This window comes from Rhinopithecus bieti, unplaced genomic scaffold, assembly GCF_001698545.2.
Source record: "Rhinopithecus bieti isolate Rb0 unplaced genomic scaffold, ASM169854v2 scaffold_24996, whole genome shotgun sequence".
Classification (NCBI taxonomy): domain Eukaryota; kingdom Metazoa; phylum Chordata; class Mammalia; order Primates; family Cercopithecidae; genus Rhinopithecus; species Rhinopithecus bieti.
The window spans coordinates 822,170-839,699 of record NW_016811678.1 but is presented as its reverse complement, the minus strand read 5'-3'; the positions used below and the strand labels follow the sequence as shown (position 1 = coordinate 839,699).

Below are 17,530 nucleotides of genomic sequence, written 5' to 3'. Positions count from 1 at the left end.
CCAGAAGCCATGGTAAATGAAATATCTCCATTTACTTAGATCTTTCTAAAAATCTCATTAAGGAATGTGTTAATCATACTGTTTGCTTTCCAAAACTCTGGGTAAATGTACTGCTCAAGAAACTGAAAGACTGCATTGTTGGCTATGAACAGGAAATTAAGATTGAGGAGCACTACCCATTAGATCCTGTTATTTCTTTTGAATTTTGACCTAGGAAAAACCAACTATTTATGCCAACAATCTTAAGAGATTAGGTTTTATAGCTCGTGTAAACTGTGAAACAAGAACAACTAGGACACAAAATACTTGATTATTTGTCCTATAACCTAAGTATAATGTGATCCCAATACTTCAGTCCACATAATCATATGGCTAACCTACCCTGTAATATTTCAAACTCTGTAGACACATACTGTATTCCTAAAAAGTGGTGTTTTCGTCACATTTTATTTCTTTTCTTTTTTCTTTTTCTTTTTTTTTTTTTTTGAGATGGAGTCTCGCACTGTTGCCCAAGCTGGAATGCAGTGGTGCGATCTCTGCTCACTGCAACCTCTGCCTCCTGGGTTCAAGCAATTCTCCTGCCTCAGCCACCCAAGTGGCTGGGATAACAGGCACCTGCCACCACACCTGGCTAATTTTTTGTATTTTTTTTAGTAGAGTCAGGGTTTCCCTCTGTTGGCCAGGCTGGTCTTCAACTCCTGACCTCGTGATCCACCTGCCTCGGCCTCCCAAAGTGCCGGGATTACAGAAATGAGCCACTTTGCCCGGCCTGGTCACATTCTATTTCAGCGCTGCCATGTTCCAGCAATACTATTCACTGAAATAGTAACTGCAGACCATGGCACACAGGTTATTTCAACCTCAGCACAACTGGCATTTTGGACTAGATAATCCTTTGTTGTGGAGTGCTGTCCTATGCATTAGAGAATGTTTAGCAACATCCCTGGCCTCTACCCACCAGATACCAGTAGCACTCTCCTTAGTTCTAACAATAAAAAATATCTTAAGACATTGTCAAATGTTCCAAGTCTCTGTATGGGACAAGAAATAGCAATTTTGCCCCCAGTTGAGAACCACTGATTTAACAGAATGACCTAAGAGATACCTTTAGTGTTTTGGTTTTTGTTTGTTTGTTTTTACCACATCCCTAGATAACTAAAAGAGGAAATACATGTAGAAGAACCAGCTGGTATGGTAGCCCACACCTATAATCTCAGCACTTTGGGAGGCTAAGAGGGCAGGATTGCTTGAGGCCAAGAGTTCGAGACCAGCTTGAGAAACATAGCGAGACACTGTCTCTACGAAAAATAATAATAATAAATTGGATAGGCATTGTGGCACAAGCCTGTAGCTGGAGCTGCTCAAGTGGTTGAGGCAGGAGGCTCGCGTGAGCCCATGGGTTCAACGTTCCAGTGAGCTATGATTGCACCACTGTAGTCCAGCCTGGGTGACAGGGCTTAATATGGGATAATGGAATTGTGGCTATATTATTAACAGAACTTATTATTTACATTTTACATGATCTGTCAATTGAAGTATGTACAGATAAAACAATATGATGGCTAGGATTTGTATCAAAATAGGTAAATGAAATATGATTATCCATATGATGATAAATGTTCCCAGAGGTTCAATATACTATTCTCTCTCTGCTTATGTTTAAAAAAACTCTATAATAAGAATTTTTTTTTAAGTGGGTAGAGAGGGGTCAGGCGTGGTGGCTCACTCCTGTAATCTCAGCACTTTGGGAGGCCAGCGCGGGAAGATCACGAGGTCAGGAGTTCAAGACCAGCCTGGCCAACATGGTGAAACCCTGTCTCTAGTAAAAGATACAAAATATCAGCCGGGTGTGGTGGTGCGCACCTGTAATCCCAGCTACTCAGGAGGCTGCGGCAGGAGAATGACGTGAACCCAGGAGGCAGAGGTTGTGGTGAGCCAAGATTGTGTCATTGTACTCTAGGCTGGGCAACAGAGTGAGACTCCGTCTCAAAAAAAAAGGGGGGGGGGGGGCAGGGGTAGAGGGGCTAACACAGGTCTCAGTAGGTACATGAACAACTTGCTGTTAAGTCAAAAAATTATCGTTGAGGCAAACAATACACAACTGAATGTATGGGAAGAAAAGCTAGGCACCAAAGCTAATGTGGTGAATTGGAATACTGAAAAGCACCTGCATGCGCCTGGGATTTAGAAAGGCACGCTGGACAGGATACACGCTAAGAAGCAGCCTAGGAAGACTCTAAACTTTCACCTCTGCCTGATCTTTAGGCTCAGCACAAGCAGGAAGCAAAGGCTGAGGCAGAGTTGTAAATGGCCTGGCCAAACATTAAGAGTGTTCCAGGCCAGGTATGGTGGCTCAAGTCTGTAATCCCATCACTTTGGGAGGCCAAGGCTAGTGGATCACTTGAGGCTAGGAGTTCGAGACCATTCTGGCTAACACAGTGAAACCCCATCTCTACTAAAAATACAAAAAATTAGCCGGGCATGGTGGCAGGTGTCTGTAGTCCCAGCTACTTGGGAGGCTGAGGCAGGAGAATGGCGTGAACCCGGAAGGCGGAGCTTGCAGTGAGCCGAGATCGTGCCACTGCACTCCAGTATGGGCAACAGAACAAGACTCCGTCTCAAAAAAAAAAAAATTAGCCAGATGTGGTGGCGCACACCTGTAATCCTAGCTACTCAGGAGGCTGAGGCATGAGAATTGCTTGAACCCAGGAGGTGGAGGTTGCAGTGGGCTGAGATTCCACCATTGCACTACAGCCTGGGTGACAGGGCAAGACCCTGTCTCAAAAGGGAAAAAAAAAAAAAGAGAGAGAAAGAATATTCCAAGACAGAGTCAATCTGCAAAGACTCAGAGAAACTTTTTTTCTTTTTTTTCCATTTTTTTTCTTTGGCTCCATGAGCTTAAGGAAATATCTGTCAAATAATTAACTGACCCCTGAGCCTAAGACACAAACTTCAGAGATAATGTAAAACAAAGAATAAAGTCTTTAAAAATATAGTTTAGAAAACTCACTAAACAAACAAAACCCAGAGCAAGCAATAAAAAACAAACCCTGAAGAGTGAGAAAAATCTGACCTTCAGAGTTAACACATTCTAATAATCAAAATATGCAGTTTTCAACAAAACATTTCTTTCCATACAAACCATACAAAAAACAAGTGTGACCCATTCCCAGCAGCTATTAGCAAAAACTCTCCCTGAGTAAGCATAAACATCAGACCAACTCAAAAAAGACTTTAAACCAACTATCTTAAACATGCTCAAAGAGCCAATGGAAACCATGGACAAAGAGATGAAGGAAACCAAGAAAACAATGTCTAAACAAATCCAGAATATCAATGAAGAGATACAAATGATAAGAAGAAACCAAACAGAAGATGTGAAGGAATAATAACTGAAATGAAGACTTCCCTAGAGGGTTCAACAGAAGATTTGAACACGCAAAAGAAAAAATTCAGTAAAGTGGAAGACAAATCAATTGCAATTATCTTGTCTAAGGAGAAAAAAAAAGTGTGAAGAAAATTGAACAGAGCCTTAGGACACCATCAAATTGAAAAGAGCTGGAGGACACCATCAAGCATACCAACATAGGCATAATAAAAGTTCCAGAAGGAGAGAAAAAGGAACAGAAAGAACATGTGAAGAAATACTTATTGAAAAATTCCCAAATTTGGTAAAAGACATGAATTTACAGAACTAAGAAACTCAACAAACTCTAAGTAGTACAAACACAAAGAGATCCATACCAAGGTATGGTATAATCAGACTGTTGGAAGAATAAGACAAAGAAAGAAACTTGAAAGAAGCAAGAGAGAAGGCACTCATCCCATATCCTTACTAAAATTAACAGCCAATTTCTCAGCAGAATCCATGGAGGCCAGAAGGCAGTGGAAGAGCATATTTAAAATGTTACAAGAAAAAAACTATCAGTCTAGATTTCTATATCTAGCAAAACAATTCTTCAAAACTGAAGGAGACATTAAGACACTGACAATAAAGGCTGAGGGAGTGCACTGCTAATAGACCTGCCTTACCATAAATGCTAAAGGGAGTCCTTCAGACAGAAATGAAAGGGCACCAAACAGACTCATATCACACAAATATACAAAGAACAACACAAAGACAAAATACACAGGTAAATACAAAAGTCACCATTGTTGTCTTTTTGGATTTTTATTTGTGTTTGGTTTTCGTTTGTTTGTTTTGAGACAGGGTCTTGCTCTGCCACCCAGGCTGGAGTGCAGTGGCACAATTAAGGCTCACTGCAACCTCCAGCTCCCAGACTTATGATCACCCCCACCTCATCCTTCTGGAGTAGCTGGGACCTCATACATGCACCACCATGCCCGGCTAATTTTTGCATGTTTTGTAGAGATGAGGTTTCGTCATGTTACCCAGACTGGTCTTGAACCCCTGGGCTCAAGGGCTCCACCCACCTTGGCATCCCAAGGTGCTAGGATTACAGGCATAAGCCACTGCACCGGCCAGTATTTTTGGATTGTAACTCCTCTAGTTTTTCTCTCGATGGTGTAAAAGACAAATGTATAAAACAGCAATTATAGGCCGGGCGTGGTGGCTCATGCCTGTAATCCCAGCACTTTGGGAGGACAAGGCGGGTGGATCACGAGGTCAGGAGATCGAGACCATCCTGGCTAACACGGTGAAACCCTGTCTCTACTAAAAATACAAAAAATTACCAGGCGTGGTGGCGGGCGCCTGCAGTCCCAGCTACTCGGGAGGCTGAGGCAGGAGAATGGCGTGAACCCAGGAGATGGAGCTTGTGGTGAGCCGAGATCGCGCCACTGCACTCCAGCCTGGGCGACAGAGCGAGACTCCGTCTCAAAAGAAAAAAAAAAAAAAACACAGCAATTATAAATCTATGTTAAGGGGCATATAGTAGATAAAGTTGCAATTTGTGACAATGACATACAGGAGGTGGGATGGAGCTGTCTATGAGCAAAGTTTTTGACCACTATTGAGTCAAATAATATCAACTCAAAATAGTGTCACCAATTCAAAATAGTCAATCCCATTAATCACTGATTTCATACATGTAACATTGTCTACTTGCTAAAATTTATTTGTAACCCCCAAATAATCATAACAAAATAACCCCCAAATCAAATTATTATAAGCGTTTATAATAATCAAAATAATATTTTTAAGAATAACTTTGGAAAAAAGAGAAGTATAACTCTTGTGTCAACATGGAGATAAATTAAGAGATGACACTGACTAGAAAGTATTAAATCATTTTGGTTGCTAAAGGGAGAAATAATGAGAATCTGAAACATAATCAATAGAATTAAATAAGCAAATGGATATAGTGAGTTTGAGAAAAAGAGAAGAAATGTCCAGCCTGGGCCATTAGATAGCTAATAGTGCCATTACCCAAAACAGAACAAGTTAACACAAGCCTAATAAATTCCATGATAAATATATTAAGCTTGAAATGACTGTGGATGATCCAAGTGAAGGTATGCAACAGGAAATTGGAAATGGAGAATGAAAACTCAGAAAAGAGACTGAGACTGGAGATAAAGTATTTAAAGGTGTCAAACTACAGGTAAATGAAGCCATGGAAATGGTTTATGTCTCCTACCATCATCACACAGAGTCATAAAAGACGGCTGAAGGACAGAAGCAGAAAGAAGAGCTAACAGAGGAAACTGAAAAGAAACTAACAAGGGTGGGTGGGGTACTAGAAGAGACTGGTGTCTCTGAATCCAACAGAAGGAGAGGCCCTTCCCCTTCTTTCCTAGCATGCTTCACTGGAGTTCAACTAAGATAAGAATTAAGTAGCTTCTATTAGATCTGATAGTAAGGAAATCATTAGTGACCACAACAAAATGAACTGCTATGGAGACATGAGTTGGCATAGAGAACTAGGAGTTGAAGAGTAAGCAGTTTTAAGTGAAGCAAAGAAATGCGTTAGTAGGCTAGGTGCGGTGGCTCATGCTTGTAATCGCAGCGTTTTGGGAGGCCGAGGCAGGCGGATCACCTGAGGTCAGGAGTTCAAGACCAGCCTGGCCAACATGGTGAAACTCCATCTCTACTAAAAATACAAAAATTAGCTGGGCATAGTGGTGTGCACCTGTAGTCCCAGCTACTTGGCAGGCTGAGGCAGGAGAATCACTTGAACCCGGGAGGCAGAGGTTGCAGTGAGCTGAGATAATGCCATTGCACTCCACCCTGGGCAACGAGCTAAACTTCATCTCAAAAAAAAAAAAAAAAAAGAAAAGAAAAGAAAAGAAATGAGTTAGTAGCAAGCACCACCACCCCCCAAAAAAGAGAGACAGAATTGTGCAATTTAGCCATTTTCTTTCACTTACACTATTCCCAATTGCTGTAAAAGACTCAACTCTGCATACAATGGGCTGTAACCAGCTGAAACACAACATTCACTGCTTGTATTTCCAGCAAGATAAACTGAAAAGCCTCCAATAACAAGACACCCAAGCTGACACCTTAGCATAAAACTAGTCATAGATAGAAAAAAAAGAAAACAACGTAGGAGAGCAAGATAAACAGAAAGCACAAAAGGATAGAATAAAAATAAACTTTTATCAATAATGTATCACTGTTTATCGATAATCACTATAAATAAGACAAACTAAACTCACCAGTTAAAAAAGACAAATTGTACGAATGGATGTTTACAAATCCAGCAATTCCTCAGTGTTTGTCCAAGAGAAATAAAATATTTGTCTACAAAATTTTAGACACTAACATTCACACTTAAAAAGAAGATTAATCACCAAGACAGCAGAGCTCTTAGGTGAGTCTGAGTGTGAGCTGGGCAGATTGATTACCACAGCTCATTACATATTCGATCACCATGACCATTCATTTTTACTTACCGCCAACAGAAGACACATTTATTAGCACACGCCAAGCTCGGAGTGGTTTCCATGCAGCGATGGCTCTCAATTCCATAGAAGGTGTGTTTGTAACAACCTCCTCTCCCTCGGAGCATTGACTATGACAAGTAAACAAATCACAACTTGAATAAAATCGTCAACGCACAGAAACAAACCACCAAGGCATCATTTTTAAGAGAAACCCTGTGTTTCGTAACCATAAACACTCCTACTGGTATCTGCATGACGCAGGAAATTAGCATTGGAGCATTTTAGTGTTTTGGCAGTGCCTTGGGTTTTTACTAAAGTCCAATGAAATAAACTTATGATTCATTAACTCTGAAAACTCTTTAGGGAGAATCACTAATGCTTTCATTTTCAAATCCATCAGACTCCTTCAAATAATATTAGTACAATAATATATAATGCTAAGAAACAGATAAAACAGACTCCTAAAAAATGGGGGCTGTCTGCATATGCAAGCGTATCCCTGCTCTGAATAAAGAAGGACGGGTAAGGGAGAACAATCCTGGAGTATTGTTCTTTTGTTTGTTTTGTTTTGAGACAGGGTCTTGCTCTGTTCCTCAGGCTGGAGTGCAGTGATGCAATCATAGCTCCCTGCAACCTCCAACTCCTGGGTTCAAGCAATCCTCCCGCCCCAGACTCTCAAGTAGCTGGGACTATGGGTGTGAGCCACCATGCCCGGTTATTTTTTAATTTTTTGTAGAGATGAGGTCTCACTATGTTGCCCAGGCTGGTCTTGAACTCCTGGTCTCAAGCGATCCTCCCACCTCAGCCTCTCCAAATGCTAAGATTACAGTTGTGAGCAAGCCACTGTGCCCAGCCCTGGAGTATATATATTTGAGACATTGTGGGGGCAAGCAGCAGGTATGTAAGAAATAGATTATTATTCCCATTTCCAAAAAGATCACCATTTGATGCAAGGGATAAAAACATATATCACATGAGTCATATAAGTTGGTACATGTAGTAAGAAGGTAATCTAAAGAAATACCTAGATCAACTAGGGTTGGAATCAAGATAATATCAAGCTTTAAAAGATAAAATCAGATCTGTCCAGAGCTCTGTGTAAGACCAGCTTGATTTCAGTACAAGTGAAAGCAGTGAAGCCTGGGAGGAGGTTATGTGAGAGAGGTAATGATGACTTTCTCCTAAGATCAGTGGAACCGGTAGGGTACTGAAGAAGTGAAATCAATGTCATTCCCCACTGAGGGGCAAACCAGAGGAAGTCATCCAAAATAACTGATTTTGAGGCCAAGTGACTGAAATAACATGGAATTAACAATACCAGCAACGAACAAGGAGAAGGAAAGTGGAGACATGAATGAGTAGCCTTTACACATGTATGGTGTGTGTGTGTGTGTGTGTGTGTGTGTCAGTGTACTACCTTTTTTTTTGTTTGTTTTGAGACAAAGTCTCACTCTGTTGCCTAGGCTGGAGTGCAGTAGTGTGATCTGGACTCACTGCACCCCCCACCTCCCAATTCAAGTGGTTCTCCTGCCTCAGCCTCCTGAGTAGCTGGGATTACAGGCATGCGGCACCATGCCCAGTTAATACTGATATTTTTCGTAGATGCAGGGTTTTACCATATTGGTCAGGCAGGTCTTGAACTCCTGATCTCAAGTGATCCGTCCGCCTCAACCTCCCAAAGTACTGTTATTAATATAAGCCTGTCCACAATGAAAGAACATTACATAAAATTCTAGTAGCTTAATTACTGTCAGTTGCCCATGAATACTTTTAACTACTTTTTGTTCTGACTTAAAAAAAAAAAAAAAAAAAGAAAGTTTCCCTGTCCATCTCAGTACTGCATTTGAAAAAAAAGGAGTGAAGGGAAAATACTGTTCAAGATACCTGTGCCTACACACCTCTTCCAAGTTCCTAATAAAATGTACAAGACAGCAAACAAAACATTCAAATCTTGCAAATAGCACTGAAAACCCAGTGTCCAACAAATGCCAGAGTCACAGATAATTTCCACAAAATCTCATGCCACTAGAGAAACAAAGCTGAATAACTGTACATTTCAATCACTTAATTAAGAAGTTAATACACTTTGTTCTGAACTACCCTGTGCTGCCCTCTCCCATTCAGATTGAAGTCCTAACCCTCAATGCAATGCAAAGGCATGTGGATATAGGCTCTTTAATGAGGTATTTAAAGTTAAGTGAGGTCATGTGAGTAGGACCCAAATCTGACAGAACTACCATCCTTATAAGAACAGGAAGAGAGACCAGAGATCTCTCTACCCGTGCACAGGGGACAGATCATGTAAGGACTAGAGCCCATAAGATGGAAGAGCAACCAAGGTAGCTTCACCAAAGGATCAGTGAGAGCTTCCCAGAGGTGTGCCGTCCAAATCCAATACTGAAGGACTAAAAGGATTTTTCAAAAGGACTCTGTAAGACACAGGCATAGAAGCACGTGAGAAGAGGATGGAATGTTTTTCGTTTTAAAAAATGATTTCTCCAAATGTTTAAGTCTGTGATCTATTTTGAATTAATTTTTATATAAGGTGTGAGGTTTAAGACACTGTTTTTTGGAATTTGTTGGGGGGAGCAGTATTTGGGTCTTTTATTCTTTTCTGCTGGTGTTGGCCTATGGATATCTAATTGCTCCAGCAGCATTTGTTGAAAATTTCACCATGGAACTTGATATGGTTTGGCTGTGTCCCCAACCAAATCTCAACTTGAACTGTATCTCCCAGAATTCTCACATGTTGTGGGAGAGACCCGGGGAGGAAACTGAATCACAGGGGCCAGTCTTTCCTGTACTATTCTTGTGGTAGTGAATTAAGTCTCACAAGATCCGATGGGTGCCTTGTACATGGAGACAGGGTTTCACCATGTTGGCCAGGCTGGTCTTGAACTCCTGACCTCAGGTGATCCACCTGCCTCAGCCTCCTAAAGTGCTAGGACTACACGAGTGAGCCACGACACTCGGCACAGATTGGGTAAATTCTATTGTTCTGTCCTGTTCACCAATCATTCTACTGATCTGTTAAGGTCACTGATTCTATCTTGTCATCTCCACTTGACTACTGGGCCCATCAATCACAGTATTTCTCTTACTATACTTCTCAGCTTTAGAATTCCCTCTTGGTTCTTTTATAACTTCTATTTCTTTGCTGAGATTTCTTTTTCATTTGTTTCAAGACAATCTGTAACTGATGGCTGAAGCATTTTTATGACAGCTACTTTAAAATCCTTGTCAGTTAATTCCATCATTTGATTTATCTGGTGTTGCTGTCAGCTGATTATCCTTATTCAAGGTATGATTTTCTTGTTTCTTGTTATGGCAAGAGATGTTTTCGTTGTATGTGAGACATTCTGTCTATTATGTTGGAAATTCTAGACCCTGGTTCATTCATTCTTTTATTTTAGTACATTATTTCAATTTAGCATGCAGGTGCTGGCCTACTTCTGTGTGCTATGGTTCCAATGGGCAGTTTAATTTTCAGAGCCTTTGCAGTATAATTTTTCTTAGATTCCCACTGGTCCCTGCTGGAGCTGTCTGAGGGAGAGGGAGGGACTCCTCCAGACTGTCCCACTGGGAGTCTCTCAGTGGAGAAGGAGAAAGGCCAGCCGACTTCCAAGGTCAGGCTGCTTTTGTGGCAGCTTGTCTGACCTATGCCCTCTGGCAGCCCCAGTATCTCTGGGTAGAGAGGGAAGTCTCAGACCCACAAGGACAAAGAGGGTCCCCCAGCTGGGCCACTTGTGGCAGTGGGGTCCCTCTTGCTGGTGCCACCCAGCCAACATCGTATCTCTTGGTGGGGAAGAGAGTCTCAGGCCCAGCAGGGATCGACAGCATTTCACAGGCCAGGCCACTTGAGGGGGCTGCGGGCTGGGGAGAAGGATCATTAAATCTCTAATTAACATACAGTGACAGAAAGGAAATCAGTGGTTTCCAGGAAGTAAAGAGAAATTTGGATTATAAAGAAGAACAAGGACATTTTTGTATTTTGGAAATACAAACCATTTTGTATTAAGGAAATATTATCTTAACTATGGTGATAGCTTCACGGGCATATACATGTATAAAACTTTATCTGGCAGGCTGGGTGCGGTGGCTCAAGCCTGTAATCCCAGCACTTTGGGAGGCCGAGACGGGCGGATCATGAGGTCAGAAGATCGAGACCATCCTGGCTAACATGGTGAAACCCCGTCTCTACTAAAACTACAAAAAACTAGCCGGGCGTGGTGGCGGGCACCTGTAGTCCCAGCTACCCAGGAGGCTGAGGCGGGAGAATGGCGTGAACCCGGGAGGCAGAGCTTGCAGTGAGCTGAGATCCGGCCACAGCAACTCCAGCCTGGGTGACAGAGCGAGACTCCATCTCAAAAAAAAAAAAAAAAAAAAAAAAAAAAAAAAAAAAACTATCTGGCAGAGCAGGGTGCTCATGCGCCTGTAATCCCAACACTTTGGGAGCCGAGGCAGGTGGTATTACTTGACGGCTGAATGCAGTTCGAGACCACTCTGGCCAACATGGGGCAAACCCTGTCTCTAATAAAAACACAGAAAATTAGCTGGGCATGGGGGTAGGAGGCTTATTGTTTTCTGCCTTTAATCCAGCTACTTGGGGAGACTGAGGCAGGTAGAATCCTTGAACCTAGGAGACAAAGGCTAGCCAGCGAGCCAAGATTGCACCACTGCACTCCAACCTGGCGACAAAGATGAGACTCCATCTCAAAAAAAAAAAAAAAAAAACAACTCAGTCAACTTGTACACTTTAAATATGTATTTCTCATATGTCAATTATACAGCAATAAAACTGAAAACATTTTAAAATTTAAAAATAAGACACAGAGTCTGCGTGAAAAATTTCCACAGCCAAATTGGAAAATTGATGATCAAAAGAAAATAACCTATAATGGATGGAGTTGATGAAATGCATCATTACATTCAAAAACAAGGGAAAAAGTCCACCATTTGAAGTGGGCAAGTAAAACAACTCCTACTTTGAAAATGGTAGTTAAGAGAAAACAAATCAGGTATTTACATGCCATATCAATAGACAATGTATTTCAGAGTTAACTAAATATCCTGGTTGTTAAAAAAAAAGAAAGAAAAGTCTCCTTTACAGTAAGTAATGCCAGCTATAAATGCGCAGAATAAATGACACAATTAAAAAAAGTGCTCTTACAAAAGACGTCTAATATAATATTATTTCAGGAGAGTATTAGTATTATCACTTGTGCAATTTTTTTTTAAGACAAATATTCGCTTAATTGTTGACAGAAACTACGTGTTATCTTTATGCCAAATAATGTTCTAAAGGACATAGAAGAAAGCATAAGTGAAACCAAAGGAAGCAGTAGATATCATTACCATGTTTCAACTGTCAATATTAGCATCACAAATAGTGGGCTGACCAGCAAAAAGGACTATGACTCCGCTGAAGGCTCAGATGATCATTAGCAATTTTTTTTTTTTTTTTTTGGAGACAGAGTCTTGCTCTGTCGCCCGAGCCTGGAGTGCAAGTGGCGCAATCTTGGACTCAATGCAACCTCTGCGCCCGGGTCTCAAGTGATTCTCCTGCCTCAGCCTCCCGAGCAGCTGGGATGACAGGTGTGTGCCATCATGCCTGGCTAATTTTGTATTTTAGTAGAGACGAGGTTTCAGCATCTTGGCCAAGATTGTCTTGAACTCCTGACCTCATGATCCACCCGACTCAGCCTCCCAAAGTGCTGGGATTACAGGCGTGAGCCACTGCGCCCAGCCCAATTATTTAAAATTTTAAAAAAAAAATACATTTTAATTATTTTGTTTTTTTTTTTTTTTTTTTTTTTTTTTGAGACGAGTCTCCCTCTGTCGCCCGGGCTGGAGTGCAGTGGCTGGATCTCAGCTCACTGCAAGCTCCGCCTCCCAGGTTTACGCCATTCTCCTGCCTCAGCCTCCGCAGTAGCTGGGACTACAGGCGCCCGCCACCTCACCCGGCTAGATTTTGTATTTTTTTAGTAGAGACAGGGTTTCACCATGTTAGCCAGGATGGTCTCGATCTCCTGACCTTGTGATCCACCCATCTCAGCCTCCCAAAGTGCTGGGATTACAGGCTTGAGCCACCGCGCCCGGCCTAGTTATGATTTTTTAAAATTACATTTTGTTTTAGCTATGATGCTATTGCATACTTAACAGACTACGGTATAGTGTAAACATGACTTTTATAAGCAATGGGAAACCAAAACATTTGTGTGGCCTCGCTTTACTGTGATGTCTGCTTCATTGCAGTGGTCTGGAATGAAACCTGAAATATCTCCAAGGTAAGCCTGTCATTTGTTGGCATGCTAGCCCTACCTCAATAAGGGTTATTTCCCTCTCTTAATCACATATAAACAAGTCTGTCTTGAAAGTCTTGTAAAAAAATAATAATAATAATAATAACTGCTAGTCCCTTTACTTCTGTTGTTTGTTTTGGTTTTGGTTTTGGTTTTGAGACAGAGTCTGGCTCTGTTGCCCAGGCTGGAGTACAGTGGCGCAATCTCGGCTCACTGCAACCTCCGCCTCCCAGGTTCAAGCGATTCTTCTGCCTCAGCCTCCTGAGTGGCTGGGACTACAGGTGGCCATCACCATGCCCAGCTAATTTTTGTATTTTTAATAGAGAGAAGGTTTTACCATATTGGCCAGGCGGATCTCGAACTCCTGACTTCCGGATCTGCTCACCTTGGCCTCCCAAAGTGCTGGGATTACAGGCGTGAGCCACTGCACCAGGCCTGTTTTTTTGTTTTTTTTTTTTATTTGAGACAGAGTCTTGCTCTGTCGCCCAGGCTGAAGTACAATGACACAATTTTCAGCTCACTGCAACCTCCACCTCCCAGGTTCAAGCAATTTTCGTGCCTCAGCCCCCCAAGTAGCCGGGACTATAGGCACATGCCACCATGTCTGGCTGATTTTTATATTTTTTGAAGAGATGGGGTTTCATCATGTTGGCCAGGCTGGTCTCCAACTCCTGACCTCAGGCAATCCACTTGCCTCGGACTCCCCAAGTGCTGGAACTTCAGGTGTGAGCCACTGCAGTCAGCCATTTTACCTCTGTTAAAGCTAAACTTATTTATTATAAGAAGGTGCAAGTAGCTAACTGCTTCCTGGCACCGTCTAATGTAGTAGTGCCAGACTATGTTTGTACAGAAATACATAATATTTAATATAAAGGACTTCCCTTTTTCTCTCATTATCTTATAGTTTGGGCAAAACACATACTATATTATCCATAAATTTACTTTAACAATATTATAGAGTATGGTATAAACAAAAGGCACTGAGTCTGATATTACTGAAAATCACTGGATTGGAAAGAAGAAACTTGGGATATGAGAAGTATTAAAAATAAATAAAATAAAATAAAATGACAGGGTTTAGCATATTGTTATCAAGAGTAGATGGAATAACAGAAGTGTCATCTGGCTGGGCACAGTGGCTCACACCTGTAATCTCAGCACTTAGAGAGGTCAAGGCAGGTGGATCACTTGAGTGCAGGAGTTCAAGACCAGCCTGGGCAACATAAGGAGACCCTGTCTCTACAGAAAAATTTTAAAACTAGCCAAGCATCATGGTGCGCACCTATAGTCCCAGCTACTCAGGAGGCTGAGTTGGGAGGATCACTTGACCCAGGGAAGTAAAGGCTGCAATGACCCCTGACTGCATCACTGCACTCCAGCCTGGCCGGGCGTGGTGGTTCATGCCTGTAATCCCAGCACTTTGGGAGGCGAAGGTGGGCAGATCATGAGACTCCAGGAGTTCAAGACCAGCCTGGGAGACATGGTGAAACCCCATCTCCATAAAAAATACCAATGTTAGCCAGGCGTGGTGGTGCATACCTATAATCACAGCTACTCCAGATGGATCACTTAAGCCGGGGAAGCTGAGGCTGCAGTGAGCCGAGATCGTGCCACTGCACTCCAGCCTGGGCGACAGAAGGAGCCTGTCTCAAATTTAAAAAGAAGGGAAGTGTCGTCTATCAGAATATTCCTGCCCCTTAGGATAAAGCCAGAGGAAAAGGAGTGAAAAACAGGAAGAAGAGTTTCTCAAATATCCACAAATAATAGCAACAGGCCTGTGGAGCAGATTATACTAAAAAGATTCAACAGAGAAATCTGGAGAATGGAGCCGGGCGCGGTGGCTCAAGCCTGTAATCCCAGCACTTTGGGAGGCCGAGACGGGCGGATCACGAGGTCAGGAGATCGCGACCATCCTGGCTAACACGGTTTAACCCCGTCTCTACTAAAAAATACAAAAAAAACTAGCCGGGCGAGGTGGCGGGCGCCTGTAGTCCCAGCTACTCGGGAGGCTGAGGCAGGAGAATGGCGTAAACCCGGGAGGCGGAGCTTGCAGTGAGCCGAGATCCGGCCACTGCACTCCAGCCTGGGTGACAGAGCGAGACTCCGTCTCAAAAAAAAAAAAAAAAAAAAAAAGAAATCTGGAGAATGTTATTCTGACAACAGCAGCGGCTAAGAATCAGGTTCTTTATTAGGAAGGACCACCAAGGTAAATGAAGTATCAAGCAAGATCAGGTGTGCATTGTGAAAACGGGCAGGAGCAGTCCCGGAGAAAAATGAAGACAAAGGGATGTTTCCTGCAAAGCCCAAGTGGGCACAATGGAAAAGGCCGGCACAGGGAGAGGCGGGGCTCACGTTGGAAGGGGCATGTAGAAATGGAGAGTGAAACATAGTCAGCAGAAGGGATCATAGGCATGAACCCAGGATAGAAATGTTTAAGAACGGTAACAAAGAATGTAAAAAGTCAAGCATGGTTGGAGAAGAAAAGTTAGTTTAATTAGAACTACCAGTTTGTTATTATTTTATTTATTTATTTATTTATTTATTTATTTATTTTTTTGAGAAGGAGCCTGACTCTGTCGCCCAGGCTGGAGTGCAGTGGCACAATCTCAGCTCACTGCAACCTTCGCCTCCTGGGTTCAAGTGATTCTCCTGCCTCAGCCTCCCAAGTAGCTGGGATTACAGGCATGCGCCACCAACGCCCAGTTATTTTTTTTTTAAGTAGTGACAGGATTCCACCATGTTGGTCAGGCTGGTCTCAAACTCCTGACCTCAGGTGATCCGCCTGCCTCGGCCTCTCAAAGTGTTGGGATTACAGGCATGAGCCACGACACCCAGCCTAGTACTGTCAGATTTGAGCTAACCAATAACAGTAAAGAGACTGAGTTTTGTATGGGGAATCTTTCTAGGGCAGAACAGGCTGAGAAAAGGTCTGGCAGACAGTACTGGAGGTGCTACATCACCAGGAACTAAGTTACTGGTGGCCTGTGGTCACTCAGCTCCTGGAGATACAGTACAAACAGTGGCAAGAGATGCAAATCAGGTACCCGATAAAGAGCCCTTATCCAGAATACATAAAGAACTTTTACAATCCAACAATAGACACATAATCCAATGTAAAAATGGGCCAAGGATTTGAAGAGATATTTCTCTAAGGAAGATATACAAACATCCAAATCGCAAATGAAAAGATGCTCAACATGACTGGTCGTTAGGAAGATGCACCTCTAAGAGATACCACCTGACACGCCCTAGGATGGCAATAATCAAAAAAATGAACAATAACAAATGCTGGCAAGGCTGAGGAGAAATCGGAACCCTCATACACACAGGTAGGAAATGAATGAAAACATCTCCATGCGAAAATGTGTACATATAATAATGTCGGCCAGGCACGGTGGGTCATGCCTATAATCCCAGCACTCTGGGAGCCTGAGGCGGGCGGATCACCTGAGGTCAGAGTTCGAGACCAGCCTTATTGACATGGTGAAACCCTGTCTCTACTAAAAATACAAAAATTAGGCGTGGTGGCTGGTGCCTGTCATCCCAGCTACTGAGGAGGCTGAGGCAGGAGAATCACTTGAACCTGGGAGGTGGAGGTTGCAGTGAGCCGAGATCGCACCACTGCACTCCAGCCTGGGTGACAGAGCGAGACTCCGTCTAGGGAAAAAAAAAAAAAAAAAAGAAATGCAAAGAATTAAGAAGAGTGGAAGTGATCTTGGCTATTAAAAAAAACAGAATGGAGAACTTATACTACATAATTTCAGACTGACTACAAAAGCAAGACAATGTGGTACTGGCACAGGAAAGACAAATATATCAGTGGCACAGAATTTGGAGAGACCAGAAACAGGCCTGCCCATATGATGGACTGACTGTCTACAATGGCCTAGAAAGTAATTCAGTGGAGAAAGGAAAGTACGAAGTTATCAGAACCAACATGGAATTACTTACGTTAAGAAAGCCCTGACAAACAGAGTTGGGGAAGGTCATGAAGAAAGGGCTCTCATGCTTGTATGCCTGATAGCAAAAAAGATTCTACAAAAGCCACAACCTTGAACAAAGGCCATCACAACCTTACACAGAAATACGTCTGTTAAGGACATCAGCCCGGCAACTGCCTGCCCAACCTTCGACAGCATCACTCTTGTTATTGATCTTTGTAGCCAAGAATAATGACTTCAAAACAATTCTGTAACACTCCTCATTTTTTCCTTTAAAGCTGGGTGTAGGCCGGGAGTGGTGGCTCATGCCAGCACTTTGGGCGGCCGAGGTGAGCGGATCAGCTGAGGTCAGGAGTTCGAGACCAGCCGGGCCAACATGGCGAAACCCCATCTCTACTAAAAATACAACAAAATTCACCAGTCGTGGTGGCGTGTGCC

General features: G+C 42.6%; 1 protein-coding gene across 1 annotated transcript in view; it reads right to left on the bottom strand.

Moving 5' to 3' along the window:
* The window catches only part of LOC108543844 (S-adenosyl-L-methionine-dependent tRNA 4-demethylwyosine synthase), a 135,652-nt gene that overhangs the window by 46,001 nt on the left and 72,121 nt on the right, over nt 1-17,530 (bottom strand). Inside the window, exon 10 of the mRNA XM_017894649.1 lies at nt 6,859-6,977. Within this exon, the coding sequence (XP_017750138.1) occupies nt 6,859-6,977 (119 nt within the window). The remainder of the gene's footprint in view (nt 1-6,858; nt 6,978-17,530) is intronic.